Source organism: Saccoglossus kowalevskii, chromosome 10 (assembly GCF_978046115.1).
Source record: "Saccoglossus kowalevskii chromosome 10, keSacKowa6.1, whole genome shotgun sequence".
NCBI classification, from domain to species: Eukaryota; Metazoa; Hemichordata; class Enteropneusta; family Harrimaniidae; genus Saccoglossus; species Saccoglossus kowalevskii.
In genome coordinates this window covers 3820014-3834071 of record NC_140650.1, presented here as the reverse complement: position 1 = coordinate 3834071, position 14058 = coordinate 3820014, and the positions used below count along the sequence as shown (strand labels likewise).

Here is a 14058-nt window from a genome sequence, read left to right as displayed (position 1 = left end):
ATTGAGTTGCAGATTTGTATAATTCTGTTGGGTTTTTTTACATGAAAACAAACTAGGTACAATAAAATTCCAGATCCATCCCTGCACTATCTTTAAGGATTGTCAGTTTGTAAGAATATTTTACAGAAAAAAACCTTAAGTTAATATATTAGCTACAGAAATAGCTAAACTGAACTAAAGATGTTATGCTGAACTAAGAAGCTGAATTTACTATGCAAATTTATTTACAGTAGGAAAGGAAATTATGTCAACATTCACATTGTACTATATCATTAAATTCTACGGTTACTAAGCTACACTGTGTGTCTAACAGTATTGAGTTATGGGAGGGGGAGGTTGCCTATAGAAAGTTTAATATGATCACTGTCATGTGCTGCAGTGTTTCTACTGCAAAAATAAATTGGTTTAATAAAATCTAGTATTGACTGCAGATGATTGGATCTGATCTAGCATTTCTACCAAGTTGAAGAATTCTTATATCAAATGTGATTCCGGGATTATTTTCACCGTGTACAATTTTATTCAATGCAAATCATGATTTCAGACTATGCAAGTTATAAGTAGAATTATTTATGAGTGACGTGTGCAATAATATTTTAATTATAGGTTTATACAGTGGATTGTATATGCATGAATGAACTCTGCAAGTAGAAATGAAAGAGAATCTGAAAAATTACATTCCTCAAATTCCACTACCGTATTTTCTCCATTAGTTGTCCATGCGCTTACACATTTATGGTTAAAATAAGTATTTTTATTATTCAGTATAACTTGTAGTTTATATATACTTTACCATGCCGTGTATTCTGTATTATTTACTTGCATTACCTTGTATGTTAGCATGTTTCCATTAGAAATGCTCACTTCTAGTAAAATTTCACTTCCATTAGAGATGCACTTCTTAAAAGCAAACATGATATACAAAATGAAGTAGTACAGTCATCATGTTTGCATCAAAATATCATGTAAACACACCTAGATGACATCAAATACTGTGCCTTGATTCACATATCCAATTCCGTCCATGTAATTTACTTGTATTTGGTTTCCAGTGTGCAATGAAAAAATCTTCATATCTATGTACTTTGAACCATGACCCACTGGTCTATCACTACTCTTATTTTTGTAAAATCCTTGTATTTATGCCAATTGCTTCAGTTGTATTCATATTTAATTTTTACACATCACTGTACACTACTTGTAAATGATAACCTGGTCCAATCGAATCACCAGTTTCTGTTATTCTTAACCGTCTAATCAATAGATCAGTCCTAGTTACTCCCTCTAGCAACAATGCCACCAAGATATGAAAGGAATATCATTGAAAGAGACAACTGTTTGATTGTAAAGTCATTTCATTATTCAAAATGTAACTAATCATATTAAAAAGAAGTCTTTTGTCATTTACTGGGCACCATTTACACAAACGGTCAACTGAGAACACTTAACGACTGTATTTCTGTGAGAGCTTTATACAAGTCTGGGGGAAATAGTGTAATTTTTGCAGTAGTGTGAAATTGAGGTGGCTAATACCCATTTTGTTTGATACTCACTTCCAGCATTAAGGCATTGAAAGCAGTCACTCCTCTATTAGACTCAATGCACAGCTACTTACAAGATTGTGTTCAATTGGCTATCCAACCCTAATATCTACTAATTAGACCAATCAGAGACCTGCTTGTTTGTTGACAGTTTAAGTATCAAATTTTGCTTTGTATATATATCTTAACTCAACTACTCAATTGATCAGATTGGTCCTTGGACTAAGTACAGTGATGAATAGGATTTGTTTTTATGTAATAGTTTTTTGTGTGCCTTTGAAAGTTGGAAAGGATTCATAACAAATATTTAAAATCAAAATGTGTAATGATGCTATAACTATCCATGACAATGTACTTTTGTGAATAAATAAAAAGGATTATGATTTTAACTTTATTGCATCAAAATGTTTTATTGTAACAAGTTATTATAATGTACCAGAATGACAACAATCAGACCATGAACAAATGAAATAATTTACCTGCCACTAGATGGCGACATACATGTACATTTAATCTTCTACTTTGTCTTGCCCGTTGACAAGTAGAAAAAAATCACAAAATATACAGAAGTATAAAAAGATGTGTACTTACAAAGTGCTTAAATTATATACATTTTGCTTAGCAATCACTAAGACTGCAATCCTGATAATGATACTTCAGCAAATCCCGATTGATATCACACACAGAGGTTATAGAAATGCATCAATACTCTGTGTATACGCCATGGAGTGTCTCACATTATGCATATTTCAATACTCTGTGTGTACGCCATGGAGTGTCTCACATTATGCATATTTCAATACTCTGTGTATACGCCATGGAGTGCCTCACATTATGCATATTGATAGTATTCCAATGGTTGCTAGATGTAACACACAGTACACATGTATCTAGTCCAACACTCCAATTGTACATGAATTTATTTTGACTGAAAACCACATTTTGGTTTGTTGCATGTAATTTATTTTCACAGATTGTTTCCAGGAACACAGCGACAATAACTCAAATTATCGGTAGTCAACATATGTTTACGGCATTAGTCATTATTTGCTATACCTGCATCTAAATGTATAGCAATGAATGTCTAAGACAAGTAGTTGATTTCATTGATGTAGACACTGGAATAATTTGGTAATCAGTCCTGTACACAACACCATGTGTTAGCAGATCTTTCATAATCTTAATAACTCATTAAAACTTGAGAATAATTGAAACTTTGTGCAAATAGAGATGGCTCCAATGACTGCCAATAAAGCAGTGTATTCATCAAGTACTGTCAATAATAGGGACACCAATTACTGCCATCTTCAGGTAAAAGTCCGCCTGTAACTAAAAGAATGATATCAACAACCCACCATATACCAAGTCCTCCCAGTGTTAGTAGTTTGCCAACAGCCGTCCCAGTATGACCGAGACAAAACCTATCCACACCAAGAAAACCAAGAAGAACAGAAAACAGCAATGTTGGCAGGAAATAGTGATTTGTATATCTGAAAATTAATTAAAAAAAAGTTGAGTTGAACATTGAATCCTGTGGCAAGTACATGAATCTACATTGTATTGTCGTGTAGTCTTTCCTATTTGGTAAAAAAGGACGGAATAATCAATATTTGATGATTTCTTTTTTTCATGACTGTTTACAATTTTGAGTACCGTTGGTCATGGTGTTGGTTTGACAACATTCATTTGACAGTATGCATAACACATCACTCTCTAAAAACCTCCACAATAATGAATGGTATACAATGGCATCAGCATTCGATGTGTTAACACTTGTATAATGTATTTCTTTAACGCTGCCATACAGGGAATGAAAAAAACAGATTGGAACAGATGTAAAAAAGCACTATATGGACTAAATCCTAAATAATGATGTTTTCTAATCTTTTCAATAGAAGACCAATGTTGAAAGTTGTAGCTCGTAGTTTCTAATGACAACAAGCCATGCATGGCACAGTCCCCGTTAGTTATCAAATTTAAGATATATAGTTTTGTTTATAGTAATATAGCTGGAATATAACCATGTCAGGAATATGATTTTTTAACATTAAAATGATTGACATTTGTATCTGATCATCAAACAAGTACTTGTCCATATTGAGAGATATTGCTCTGGAACAGCATTCAAAATCAGCCATTTTGAATACATATATATATATATGATGTATAACGAATATATAAAATTTGAATATAATGAGTCAAAGCATTTAAGAGATATGGCTCTAGAAGCCCAATCATTAAAACAAAATGGCCGCCAGTCAGCCATTTTCAATCCAATCTGAAAAATAAAATGACGTGCATCAGGAACCTGTAATGTAACCTACTTACAAAATCCATCCATAAATGCAAGAAATGCTTGATATTTGACGATTTTTTTGGCACAAAAATAGCCACCATTTGGGCACTTTGAAAAGGATCGTCAACCCAATATATCCGTATATCTATGACATGATGTATTATGAATGTTTAAAATTTGAACATAATCAGTCAAAGCAAGTCGGAGATAAGGGTCTAGAAGCCCATTCATTAAAACAAAATGGCCGCCAGTCGGCCTTTTTGAATGTTATCTGAAAAACAAAATGATTTGCATCAAGGTCCCATAATGTATAATGTATATATCAAGTTTGAACAAAATCCATCTGTAAACAGCCGAGAAATGCTTGATTTTGATGATTTTTTTAGCACAAAAATGGCCGCCATTCGGCCATCTTGAATCGGATCGTAAAACAAAATGATGTGCATCAAGGTCCTATAATGTCCAACGTATATACAAGGTTTGAACAAAATCCATCTGTAAACAGCCGGGAAATGCTTGATTTTGATGATTTTTTAGCACAAAAATGGCCACCATTCAGTCATTTTTAATAGGATCGTCAAACCAATACATCCGTATATCTATGACATGATGTATTATGAATGTTTAAAATTTGAACATAATCAGTCAAAGCAAGTCGGAGATATGGCACTAGAACCACATTCATTAAAACAAAATGGCCACCAGTCGTCCTTTTTGAATGTTATCTGAAAAACAAAATGATGTGCATCAAGGTCTGATAATGTGTAATGTATATATCAATTTTGAACAAAATCCATCTGTAAACAGCCGAAAAATGCTTGATTTTGATGATTTTTAGCACAAAAATGGCCGCCATTCGGCCATCTTGAATCAGATCGTGAAACAAATTGACGTGCATATGTATAATATCATGTATGATGTATGTATGAAGTTTGAGGTCACGGAGGTCAAAACATAAGGACTAATAAAATGTTTAGGAAAAAAACAACTTACTTTATGCATGGGACACCGTCCCTTAAAAATGTCCTTGTACCATAACATTCAATACCATTTAATGCATGGCACCTAACTGAAGTGAATTCAACATCTTCATATGCTTCATTACCATACTGAAACAAACATCAGGTATTAGTAGTAAATAGACAATCATCAAAATTAGAGAATTGAAGATACATACATGTGTATACATCAGGTATCAAAGCAATCAGGCTTGTAGTTTTCAAGAAGAAGTCAAAAAAGTAATAAGTTGGCGTGGACGACGGTTGAAGGACAATCAGTCATATGATGAGCTCCGCTCGACAAAGTCAACAGTGGAGCTAATAAAAGCTGCTCAGACTAATGAATATGATATATACATGTAGTAAACAATATTTGGTAATTATCAATCCTAAGTAACTATTAGAAAGCTTGTTTGCCCAAAATGTCTAGCTACCAGTACACTAAAGACAACAATTATCAAATAATGTCAATTATATGTTGTAGAAACTGCCCATTTCCCATATTAATTTGCTCTCTCTATGTATTAACGTTCAAACATTTATAATAATTCGTCCTTGATATATGAACTCTACATTTTAATATCATTCCATAAAGGACTATGGACTACAGAGTGCAATTACCGTAAATGAACCAAGAAAATCATTATGTTAACTGTGGCTAACCTAGGGAGCCTTCTGGGAGGTGCCCATGTGCATTACATGTGTTTTTCTATGGAGGGAGCAATCTTAATTATTATTGTACTAGTACTGGATTCTGTCCTAAATTGGCCCATCCGAAAAATCACCCTGGGCGGTTTCACGGCTGGTGGGCGCTTATTTGAGGTTCATAATTTCAAAATCATCAAATATTTTTTGAAAACTTCTATTTTCATTGAAAAATCCTCCCACGCCGGCAGTCTCATTTTCAAAAAAAATGAACAATATGTATAGTATCAAAGTAACCTGACTTCAAAAATATCACTTTTCACCAAAAATAATCATCAAAATTAGATAATTGAAGATATCACCACGAAATTAACAAATCTGAAAGAGGTCCACATGTAGTACGTATATATGTAATATAAAAGCAATCAGACTTGCGGTTTCAACAAGAAGTCAAAAATATCACTTTTTACAAAAATGTAAAAAATAATCATCAAAATTAGAGAATTGAATATATCAACATGAAATGAACAAATCTGAAAGAAGTCCACATGTAGTACCTATATATGTAATGTAAAAGCAATTGGACTTTTTCAACGACGGTTTTCAACAAGAAGTCAAAAATATCACTTTTTACCAAAAATTAAAACTAGCAGCCTGTCGGCTGAGATAGCTCCGCTGTTACCAATGCACATTTCAATTAAAGAACTGAAGATATCATCAGAAAATGAACAATATGTATAGTATTAAAGCAATCAGACTTGCTGTTTTCAACAAAAAATGTAGTTTATATAATATCAAAGCAATTAGATATGCAGTTTTTAACAAGAAGTCGAAAATATCATTTTTTACCAAAAATGACAAAATATTCATCAAAATTAGAGAATTAAAGATATCATCACAAAATGAACAAATCTGGGAGAGGTCCACCCAAGGTACCTACATACCAAGTATCAAAGCATTAAATCGTATTGAATAATGAGTACTTTTTATTCTGTGACAACATAATAATTAAGATAGCAATGAGAAAACTAGGGACATATGAATATGGCTATGTATATACATTTTCAGAAAGTGGATAAGAAAATATGGTCATATTTTCACATTAATATTTGCTTAGCAGATTAATTAAGTTAATACTAAAGTTTCTGTGAAACTAAAAAAAATGCTTATTTATCCCCACGATTGCCAGTTTTTCATTGTTAATTCATTCTATATTTTTTTTTTATGTTATTTTACCAAATAATAATTTTAAAAATATACATGTATATCCAACTTTTCAGATTCAATTTCATTTTGGTTTAATAATTAAATGTCAGATACTCACAAAAACGTTTATGAGACGTAATTTATTAGTCAATTTCATGCTGAATGAATGGCGTAATTTTTGTAACAAAAACTTAATTTACAAACTAAACAAAATCTTGAATTATCACAAAGGAAATCTAATTACTCACACAAATTATATGTAACATGAATTCAATTTTGCACAATACAACACAACGTTGATTTCACAAAACAATTTAATTTCCTCCAAAAAACTTTTTATGGCTGTCATGACAACATGACTTTATATAAAAGTTGTGTTTAGAAAAATTAAGCTAATGTTGCAAGAAGTAAGCAAACGTCATTTACATATTGGTAATGTTATGTATACTCAGAACATCTAAAAATTACAGAACACTTGCCCTAGTAGCAGAATATAACAACATAATTTCCTTTTTCTCTCTTCCTGACCCCTCGAATAGTAGGTAAATATGCACAAGCTTATTAAAGAAATATAAAAAAAAAAAAATATTACCTCAACACAGCCATATCCCAATTCTTCTTTAGCAGTGGCATTTCCATTATGGTCCACAGGATCTTCACATTCAATATACTCAGGACTTCTGAAATAACAAACAAACAAAACACTGTCAACCAGGCAGTTGGCTCTTATTAATATTTATTGAAACAGTGAAATAACAAACAAAACACTGTCAACCAGGCAGTCAGTTGGCTCTTATTAATATTTATTAAAACAGTGAATTAACAAGAAATAGACGTAGAATGCATTTTGCAATTTTTTGATGTATGCACTCTTTTATTGAATATGTCATCTACTGTGAGAACAATTCATTCAAACTTAACTTGCTATTTAATTAGTTCATTAGTATAAACATCTATTTATCTGGTTTTATTTTGAGGATTACTCGACAAACATTATGAATATTGAACTCCGAGAAATATTAAATCATCATTTACTGAAGAACAACTTGGCAACTGAAAAGTTGTTAAGTACAGACTCCATTTCTTTTGCTATATTTTTTTATTGAGTTTCTTATATATTGTATCATATCCCAGTTGACTCAACTTTACTTAAAAAAATGAAGCCTATACCTACATCAGATTGGTTTATATCACAGTAAAAACCTTCAAAACATATGGCACCTATCAACCAATGGGCTTTTTAGATTTCCTCTCTATGAAAGGTTTGTTTATTGACAAGTACTGGTGAGCTGCTGGCAACTGTTAATTGGACATTACAAAAGTGGCAGTTTGTCCGAGGAACTTAAGGGTAGAAGTTTTTATCCATTTTATAGGAGTTTGAGCTTAAGACAGTATATTAATTTCTAGATTACATACATGTGGCCTTTAGCAAATTAGAACAACATTTTATCTTTGACACCTGTCTTTTGTGTGTAGAAAAATGCTAATATCGTTGCCTATAATACAATCACAGATGATAATGTAACAAAACTGGCTTATTTAGAACAATAAACTGACTAAGGATATAAAATGCATTACAATCAATTTTACAAAATAACTCTGAATATAATACCAGAAATAAATTTGAAATAAATAACATCCGCCTTTAGAATGTTGTGAATGTAATTATGGAAAAAAAATGATTTCAAACAGAAATAGTGAACTGAAAACTTATGCGAAATTTAAGACGATAATTTAGAGACATATTTAAATGAGTTTATAGACAGTAAAAAAAAATATGTGCAACATTTAGAACCTGCAGGAACCATAACTTGAATAAAGGATACAATGTATAAAGACAATATGACAGAAAAATGTGATGACAATTGACGATGGGGGACACTTTTATTTTTTTGCCAAAAATATAATACAGAAAGTAAATTAACCATTCTATTTAGTTAATTACAAGGAGGCAATGTTGTTATTATATTAATGGTACATGTATGGGACCCACATACACAAATCATTGGTACAAATGTACGAAATACATGTACACGTATGGTACTTACAGATAATCACAACGAATTAGCGGAGAATACGGATCATAACTATCGCCACAAGAAACGTTCCAACACGGTCCAACTACAGGAACCTCGTTAGAGAGTGAGAATTCCACCCAGTCGAATAAAACTAACAGATATGGCCAAAAAAGTGAGACTGAGAGAACATTGCCAATAGTCCTCGCCATATTGAAACAGCGCCCTCAATTAGCGCTTCTAGCATATACTAATTATTCCTATAATATATTTTCTAAATGATCCGTTTATAGCATAATTACATTATTACTTACATAAATATACAAAAGATAAATTAGGTAAGTAAATTATTACTTTATTGAAAATCTGTTTACATCTTCATAACAATACCACAATAAATACGTAAAGGCAGCACTATAATAATTATTGTTAAGTTAGGTGGTCAAATAGAAAAATAACAACATGTCTGACATCACCCCTCTGTGGAAGGCGTCTTTAAAAACAGTTAAAATACGCAGTAAAACACTGGGTATAAATCAAGAAAATGCCAAGAATAGTATATTACCACACTCAAGACAGAAAAGTGAATTTGTGACAAAGTCCAAGGAAGTGGTGAGTAATATCTAATAGTATAATTCATTTTTAATACAATATGGAATTATAAATTAATTTCCATTTGACGTAACCAGATAATATTTAAAACTATTTGTTTTAATACAATTTTCTCAAATTAAATTGGCTTTGAAATTTCCCTCCACAAGTCAGGTATACTTTCATCGAATGATGGCAGTTTCACAGTATCACAAAATTGAATCCCATTTTAAATCAAAGTCCAAAATTACTGGTGATAATTTTGTCTGCTTTGCCTGTGTACTACGTTTGCATTTGCACTTTTTGCAGATGGGGACTGCAATAATTTGCAAATATTATATTCACTGACATTCATATTGTATTTTTCTAGATTATATGTGCATTTTTTTTATTTTTCTCTCCAGATTATTCATTTCAAAACCCCAGTTTTTGAATTGGGAACCTCTTATATTTATGCTGAATTAGTATCAAATTATTTACAACTTATCGTTATATCCTGTTTTTGTATACTGTGTTTTCCTACAAAAATTCAGCAGATTGTTCAAAAGCAGAAGATTGTGATGTGAATTTGGTTTACAAATCTGTACCAATGTCTTCAATATTGTATATTGACTCATATCAATACATCTGGGGACTACCTGTGATTCTCATGAGTCCTGTGTCTGCTATGCCATATTTGTTGTGTCTAACCATTTACTAATATCAACACCAGTATCAATTTTTGGGACTTGAAAATAAGGAATTGTTTACATTTTGTGATTGTCGTGTATCAAAATAAACCGTCTGATCCAAAAGACCAGCATAGGTTAATTATTCATAGGTGACTGGGAAACCAAAATGTGTGGTGTTAGGTAATCAATTTAGTGAAAAAAATGGTAATAAAAGGCAAGGGTCAAGGAATTGGAATTGCAAAAAATGTCAATTTTACATGTAGATAGAGTAGATAGAAATATTCACTATTGTGTGTTACTAGTATATACAAGATTGATGTTAGCCAAATTTAACCATAGTTTATATTACTTGTGTATTTAATTTGCTTACACTAAGATTTTAACACAGTATTTTCTGCAATAATAGCTATGTGTTAAATGGTATTACAGTGACAGTATGCAACTTTTTCTGCCAAAAATCAATGAAAAACTGAAGATATCATGTACATGTCGCAATTTTTTTGTAAGAATTAATACTTAATTAATAAATAATGTTTCTCCAAACCAAAACTACCTAAATTATAAACAAAATTTTATGTAATGCTAACATATTTTGATTGAATTTTCTAATATATAATTGACATTTTCCGAATAACTTTTTTATTGCTTGTCATTTGTGGAATAATGGTGTTAAAATATCAATTATACAAAAAATTTTGACAGCAGCATTGTTAATATTTTTTACAGGTGAATAGCATTACCAAATTGAGAGACTTTTTGGTAGAACACAGAAAAGCATATATCAATGCAAGCAGGTAAATTCTCAGTTTTATTTCCAAATATTTCCCTCATTTAAAGGGGAACCGCTCAATCCCTTGGATTGCACCAAGTGCTCATGGGTAATTAACTCCGCCTCTGTCCACTGAGTAAATGAATGCTTATCTTTCCCCCTGTACCGCTAATCCCACAAAACAACAACTGATATAAACTGCCTAAGAACGGATTACAATTCGCTTGTTTAAATATAACATAGCAATTGAATTTCAAACAAATACAGAGCAGTCTTCATGTGCCATGATTTGAAACATCGCGCACTCGGTAATTTATACATAGTTGGAAAAATATGACGCAAACTAATTTAAGGCGGCAGTCCACCGGATACACACGACCAGATTGTTGCTAAACGGTCGCGAAGAAAATCCGCCGACTCAAGTTTATTTGTCTGTTTCAGTTGCGTCGGTCTATTGACGGTACTGATCTCGTATACAGTAAACCTGAGAACGAAACTTCCTATGCACATTCTACATACTACTCCTACAGACTGCTAATATAACAAGTGTGAAAACTGTATACATGTATTATAAGTACAGGTTATCAAAATCATTAGTAAAGAAAAGTCGCCGCGACATCACAGGCTTATCTTGTAACCTGTTTACGACACTCGTGTGGAAAATCAAAATGTGCACGGGTGGTACCGGCTTGTATCTCGTGTGAGATTTGAGTTCTTGTGATCTAGTGGGTGAACGTCGGGTTGACTTTACAGTCAAAATCAAATGAGCGGTGAGGGGGAGAAGAGCGTCCTGTCAAAACAATTTTACCGTAGACTCAATTTTAACAACCATTCTGCAGCGTTGTATTTATTATAAATAAGAATCCAAAAATAGAATATAAATAGACACATACACTCGATTAAATTTTCTGGACATATATGCGACGCATGAACGAAAACGATCAATCGTAAAAGATATGAATTGGAACTGTCTGTGACGTGTTGTCTGGGTGCCGTTTCGTCCGACAGTCAAATACAGAAACAAAAACTGATTTATTTTCTTATGCCAAAACCTGGTTGTTCATGCTTTTCAAGCATGGCGTATTTACGTCATGTACTCTATGGTGTGTGCTGTGGAAACATCTGATTTTGTGGTTTTGAGCTGTCAAAGTATTTCGCGAAAAATAAAACAAAGGGTAACACCATACCAAGCAGTCAGGCCAATGTCTTGTTGATATCCGAAACTTGGAAACTCTAACCATGCTCTAACACAGAACGGTTATTTCCTGCACGCCTACCAGTATTACACAACTACCATTTGCAGCTCATTGCAGTCTGACACTTATTCACTGTACCCCTTCCTTTTTCCAGACTGTCTAGAAAGTTATACAAAAAGTTTCATCCCTTAGAAAACACAAGTCTTTGTCGTACGATCAAAAGAAAAATGTCCACATAGTAGTAACCAACATCGTTCTTGCATTCCTAAAAAAGTTTTTAAAAAACGAACGCTGCATTGCTTAGTAGCAAATAATCACGGTAGCGCAATCCGACCATGCTGCGTTTCAAAATTATTAGTATTACACGGTAGTGATTATTAACAAATACAAAAAGTAAACTTGTTGAATTGTTCTGAAATGCAAGTAAATTTCAATTTAGTTTCATCGTAAACGAATGATTCTGGTCGCATGCAAATGCTCGACATCTTATAGGTCAAATCGCTAATCAGCCAATCAAAATACTCGGTGATGCCAACGTGTTCAAATTACCATAACAGAGGAGATTTGCCGATGTTCCAGCACGATCTTTTACCTCTGGTTTTGATGGGAAGACGGAATGTTTTTTTTAAATCAAAACATTAGTTGTTTTTGATGATAAAAAACTGACCGTTTGAAGACTAATTTAACATTTTTACGGTGATAACAGCTAATTGTCGAAGCGAAGCTTTACCCATTCATGCTAACCACAATAAACATCGTAGTCTTGAATAGGCGTCAATGACTACGGTAAAATTCGTAAGATTGTGGGGCAGGAGTGAGTGTTGTTTTGACTTGGGTATTGTGTTTACATTCCAAGGTAAAATTTTTGCGTGCTTTTATTTTCGCGCTTGTGGACTCAACGCGGAATTAAAACCACGCGAATGATTTCTACTTCTACATTTAATTTATTGCAATGGATATACGAAAGCCTGTAACCTAATGCTATTGACAGTGTTTACTGTCTTACATCGTCATGTCCCAGTGTTACCGATGGTTAGACATAGACAAACTACGTAACGATAATGCTGTTTGTAAACCAACAAGCTTTGTAGATTGAATAAACATCTAGGGGATTTACATTTTCGTTTACTCAAACTGTGATTGACAGGAATTTTGCATACATTAGCCTTTTAAACTCGTGATTTTCACTGGTCGCGGCACGTTTCGACCGAAAATAACAACATTTATACACCAAAAGCCCAACCAGACGAGTGTAATCGCTAGTGTACATATTCATGCCCCCATGGATATGTATTTGGAACCACAGCTTGATCTCCAAACATCGTAAATGGCACATTTCACGGAGCTCCCGCCACGATGTTAGCGGCTTGGTTCGGATTAGCATACTAATACGGTGGCCATCTTGACCCTTATTTATAGTATCGGTTCCCCTTTAATAATAGTAATATTAACAAAGAATTCACTCTAAATTTAGATGGAGTTACATGTATGTTGTGGATCATGGCATGTATATGTATTATTATGTTTGTACACATATATAACATACTTTGTCAAACTGAGTTTATAAATTCAGCTTTTGTATGAGTATATTATCTTAATGCTACCACTTCATGATAACAAAAGAATTAAAGTGCCTGAATATTTTTAGATTTTTTACTGCTTGCCTTTTTGAAGATAAAATATATGACTTGTTCTCTGATATGACAAATTATGTCATATAGGATGATACTACCGTACTGTTATGATAACTAAAAGTTATCTAACATCTGGTTATTGACTTGTCAGTAACTTCAACTCGGATCATAACAGTACCTAAGTATCATCCTATATTCCATAGTTAGAAGAACTGATAGGCGACTTTGCCGCCAGTTCTAACAGTTGATTGTATCAATTAGATAACTTATCACTTACTGATGTTGTGATATACCATTTATATCTGATATCTGTCAATGAACTCTTATGTATATGCAATAATTCATTGAACAGCAATTAACCAATTTCAAAACATGGCAAGTCATTAAAAAATGTCAATGGCGCTAGTTGCCATTTTGGACAAAATGTCCTAAGCTAATTTTGAGATAGTGTTCTAATTGTAATTGAATTGCTGTGTACATTTGTACATTGATTACA

General features: G+C 32.7%; 2 protein-coding genes across 4 annotated transcripts in view; one reads left to right on the top strand and one right to left on the bottom strand.

Annotated features, from left to right (window-relative positions):
* Positions 1-2682: 2682 nt before the first annotated feature.
* On the bottom strand, positions 2683-8927 carry LOC100377496 (TM2 domain-containing protein 2-like). Its single transcript, XM_002740533.4, has 4 exons — positions 8735-8927; positions 7279-7366; positions 4831-4946; positions 2683-3031 (listed from the first exon to the last, which is right to left on the bottom strand). The coding sequence occupies exons 1-4, from the start codon at positions 8911-8913 to the stop codon at positions 2818-2820; spliced, it is 597 nt and encodes a 198-aa protein (XP_002740579.1). The 5' UTR covers positions 8914-8927; the 3' UTR covers positions 2683-2817.
* Positions 8928-9138: 211 nt separating this feature from the next.
* Positions 9139-14058, top strand: part of LOC100377348 (syntaxin-18-like) — a 38357-nt gene continuing 33437 nt past the window's right edge. For all 3 annotated transcript variants that reach the window (XM_078014223.1, XM_002740532.4, XM_085504159.1), the window contains exons 1-2: positions 9139-9313; positions 10690-10757. In XM_078014223.1, the coding sequence (XP_077870349.1) occupies positions 9164-9313; positions 10690-10757 (218 nt within the window). In that variant the 5' untranslated portion in view covers positions 9139-9163. The remainder of the gene's footprint in view (positions 9314-10689; positions 10758-14058) is intronic.